This window comes from Solea solea, chromosome 9, assembly GCF_958295425.1.
Source record: "Solea solea chromosome 9, fSolSol10.1, whole genome shotgun sequence".
NCBI lineage: Eukaryota > Metazoa > Chordata > Actinopteri > Pleuronectiformes > Soleidae > Solea > Solea solea.
In genome coordinates this window covers 13,686,108-13,690,208 of record NC_081142.1, presented here as the reverse complement: position 1 = coordinate 13,690,208, position 4,101 = coordinate 13,686,108, and the positions used below count along the sequence as shown (strand labels likewise).

The following is a 4,101-nucleotide window of genomic DNA, read 5'->3' as shown; positions in this document are numbered from 1 at the left end:
CTGCATATGAAAACAAAAAAACAAGTTTTCTTATTGAAAAATTTTACTTATGGAAAAGTATCATCTGGCAACACACAATTCCCAATTTAATTCACAATTTAATTCCCCTAAACCCAGTGGGATAATATTAAATCTGTTGGGGATTAGATATTTTCCATGAGAAGCAAATAAAAGTATTACTGACCTCTTCTCTTTGGGCCACGTACCAAGGTTCCCATCAACAAAAGACATTGAGCTCGACCTCTTAATCTCTCCTGAAGGACAGAAGTGAGAATACAACAAGATTAAAAACAGAGGATGGTGTACCTACAAGTATTCACATTTAGATTTTCAGTCATAATTACCCGAGTTTCTAGGCTGAGGTCGCCGGAACAAACTAAAAAAGACAGAAAATAACAGGTATGTGATACATTTCAATATACTGTATATATTTATTGTATTTGTTTTTGTATTTTAATGTGTCTAGATATCACACATGGAATTCACATCACAAATGTTGACTTGAACATACTTGTCTCCCTCAGGACTAGGAGGTCTTTCCGTGAAGCTTCTCTTGGTTGCCTTTGTGGTCATTTCTGGCACACTCTTCAGCAAGGATGACGTCTCTGAGGTGATACAGATACAGACGAAAACATCTAATTACTCTCCTGCAAGCGCGTTCCATGTTACAATAATATTTACAGACAAGTGACAAGACTTGCCTGTGCCTTCATTGGCCAGTGCTCTTGGTTTCACAAAAGACGGCTTGACCACCTCAAACCACTGAAACAGCTCTGCCATGAACACCAGGTAGTTGTTCTGTAGAGAGAAAAAAAAAATCAAACGAGTTACATATATATACGTGGGACAGAGTTACATCTAATCCTAAATACTATGTAAGTAAAATCTATACATAAACATAAACTATTCACTCACGATTGCTCCATCCTCTTCGGAAATACAATGTGTTAATTGACAGGGGAATGCATAATTATATTGTTGGCAAAGGTTTCTTTCCTCCATGAGTTTGTTGTGGTACATTACAGTGAAATTCCCGATTATTCCAGAACCAGACTTCTCAGACTGTAACACCGTATTTGTGTTAGACAACAAAATTGAATCCGCATTATAGCTTTTCACATGCTGGATAACCTAAATCACCTGCTCATTTAAGAATACCACTAGTTCCTTTGGCCATTGTGAGGAGCAGGAGTAGAGGCATTGACCTAATTTATAACAAAATAGAGGTCAGACGGTTTTGTTGTCAAACAACGTGTAATCCACTGAACCAAACTGGATTAGAAAGTTGAGAAATGTGGGAAGGATTATTGCCACTGCTGTGTCAAATCAGGTCAAGATCTGAATGAGGTCAGTGTACAGTAGCAGTTCTAACAGCTAGAGGACAATGTTGTGCACATTTTCCCTGATATTTTTCACCCAACCACTGACATTTATCATTTTTAAACAATATAAAGATGTAAACAATGCAAAACCTTTATACAGTATAGAGAGTACAATGTCTAGCTTTCAACAGACAGACCTGAAGAAACCCCACCTAGTTTCTTCTCATAGTACTTGTTTTAATGACAACCAATTAATGCCATTGTGGATAAAAAAAAGTGTCCTTCTGTTCCCGGTGTAGCTTTACTTGTTTTTAATAAATACCGCCTTAAAAGTGCACACACACACACACGTCTATGCAGAACGATGCAGCGTAGCAGGGACGACCTTGAGGAGACGTGCCGCCTCCCCGACCTCAGTCCATGCTCTCCAGACAAAGACAATGCTGCATGGCACAGCGCGAACACTATCTGATTCACCTCATCAGCAACATTTCCCTCTGCCGTGCGAGAACTAGCACACGCACATTACACTTACTCCCCCGAAGCCCTCAAACTGCAGCCCAAAATCCCACCATGGGGGGGTGGCAGAGGCAATTAACACCAGCAGCATTCATCTCCTTTGGGTGTTACTGCAGCATTTTACCCCCCTTTTTTTGTCTTTAACTCACATGCAAATGTGATGAGGTGCAAGAGTCTGAAAAGACGTCTCTGCTTTAGGCTTCAGAGCCAGTTTGTGTCACATCTGACAAAATGATGACAGTAAAGTAGAAGCGTATCTTTAAAATGTTTAAAAGTGTTTTCATTGAAACCACCAATCTTTCAAACCGTGTTTTTGAGATAAATGTTCTATTCTTATGATTACAACATACAATTTAACACCAAGTCAAATACTTAAGTGCTGGTTACCTTTAAGTCTGTCCAGCATTTGAAGCAGTCCTTTTATTGGATAAAAACTGGAAGGAGGACGAGCCAGGAGGAAATGCAGAAAAAATAAGAGAGACACTGATCTTCTCTCTGCCCACGTTGAAGGCAATAATCCAGCCTGACTTCTCTCTTCCCTTCCACTTACTTAAATACTGATGAACACACTAGGTGTGCTTAATACGACCATCACACACCTCACTACCACTGCACCTGCCTCCCAACTCATGGCCATGACTACCTCATGGGCTTGGTCTGCAGCAGTGTTGCCAGATCTGGCTGTTTGTAGGTAGAGTGTCAAACTGTGGCACTCTAAATACAGGAATCTGATTGGTGATTTCTACAAGAGCAGGAGAAGGGGGGGGACTAGTCCACTCTGGGGGATGGGCACAAACACCCCCCCCCCTCTTTTCCTGTACCTACAATGACATGCATGCACACGCTCACTCACATGACTGGTGTAACATTTAAATGCACCCTGCGTGAAGGCTTAGAGATACAAGCAGCAGGTCAAATTATCCAACTTAGTAAGACTCAAGACCTAGACACACATTAGGCATTCACGGGGGCATTGATGTCATCGATCACCGTGCCAGAGGGTTGATTAAAGGATTGAGGTCCTGAAAGACGGGCCACACTTCAATCTGAAATACCCACTCTCCTGATTTACCACCAGGTTAATGAGGCTTCCCTTGATTGCCTGCTGGAAAACCTGAATTCATGTGGAAAAAAAAAGGACAAGAGGACAAATACAGACAAGAGTCCAAAGCTTCTTTTTTTTTTAACAACCCTATGTCCCAGATGCAGTCTGTGCTAATGCAGTGCTCACTGCAAGTCACACTATGTATGCGTGTAAGGAATATGTTAGGAATTATAATCATAGCATGATGTTCTGTGTTTGTCAACCTGTACCTCATAGTGAACCACTGATGAGCACCAGTCAGAGCGTAAACATATGATCAACAAAGCCAATTTGAAGAGGCATAGTTCAAATTACAGTGTGTGTGTGTGTGTGTGTGTGTGTGTGTTTACTGTCTTCCCAAAAATCCCAAAGATAATGAATTTAATTTCTCCTCTTGGATCCACAGATGGCAATTTAGATGGGCTCCGGATTAATTACATAAAGAGCCAGTAGATGGGAGTGTGTTGATGCTGATTTACAAGCCTGGTGTCCATTAGGAAAGGATTGCATTAAGTAATGAGTGTATTCCATGGCTTTGGGGGTTGGGAAGTAAGGGCTAATCTATTGTCTGTTATCAAAGCACTATCAACATATAGTGTGGACTGAGGATTCATTCAGTTCTCTGCCCATACTGCATCTGTCTTCAGAAGATTGTGAAAAAACTGCATATTGGTGGGTTTTGTGCAAAAATATCCACACAGTTCAACCATATTTTTTTGGAAAAATGCTACTTTATAGTTTTGTGTTCTTTCTTGTAATTGATAAAACGTGAGAGCTCATAATCACATCTTCTGCGTGAACGAGCAAAGGCACACTTCCAGCCAAGTGTGATACTTGTCGTGGTGTGTGAGTGCGTCTCTGTTTGTGCGCATGTTTCAGCACAAAGAACAGTCGAAACACATCGTTCACTCCCCAAATGAGGCTTTTTCTCAACCTCCATCTCCTTTCTTAACTCTTAACATTCCTCCTCATCTCCTCTTTTCTTCATCACCTCCCCCCACGTCTCAGCTCTCAATCTTCATAAATTCTTCATTAGTATGACAGGCAAAGAGTGTACAGTTGCTGCGGATGAGACTACCTGGAAAGTGGGTCAAGGTCACTGAATCTAACCGGTTCTGTAGGCAGTTTTGGCTGCACTGCTGTGCTAAGGTTTTTTTTTTTTTTCTCATATCCCTC

At 41.1% G+C, this 4,101-nt stretch overlaps 1 protein-coding gene across 7 annotated transcripts in view; it reads right to left on the bottom strand.

Annotated features, from left to right (window-relative positions):
• camsap2a (calmodulin regulated spectrin-associated protein family, member 2a) overlaps window positions 1-4,101 on the bottom strand; it is a 34,675-nt gene that overhangs the window by 9,705 nt on the left and 20,869 nt on the right. For all 7 annotated transcript variants that reach the window (XM_058638957.1, XM_058638958.1, XM_058638962.1 and 4 more), the window contains 4 exons: window positions 702-798; window positions 512-605; window positions 345-376; window positions 185-254 (listed from right to left, as the gene is read on the bottom strand). In XM_058638957.1, coding sequence (XP_058494940.1) covers window positions 185-254; window positions 345-376; window positions 512-605; window positions 702-798 — 293 coding nt within the window. The remainder of the gene's footprint in view (window positions 1-184; window positions 255-344; window positions 377-511; window positions 606-701; window positions 799-4,101) is intronic.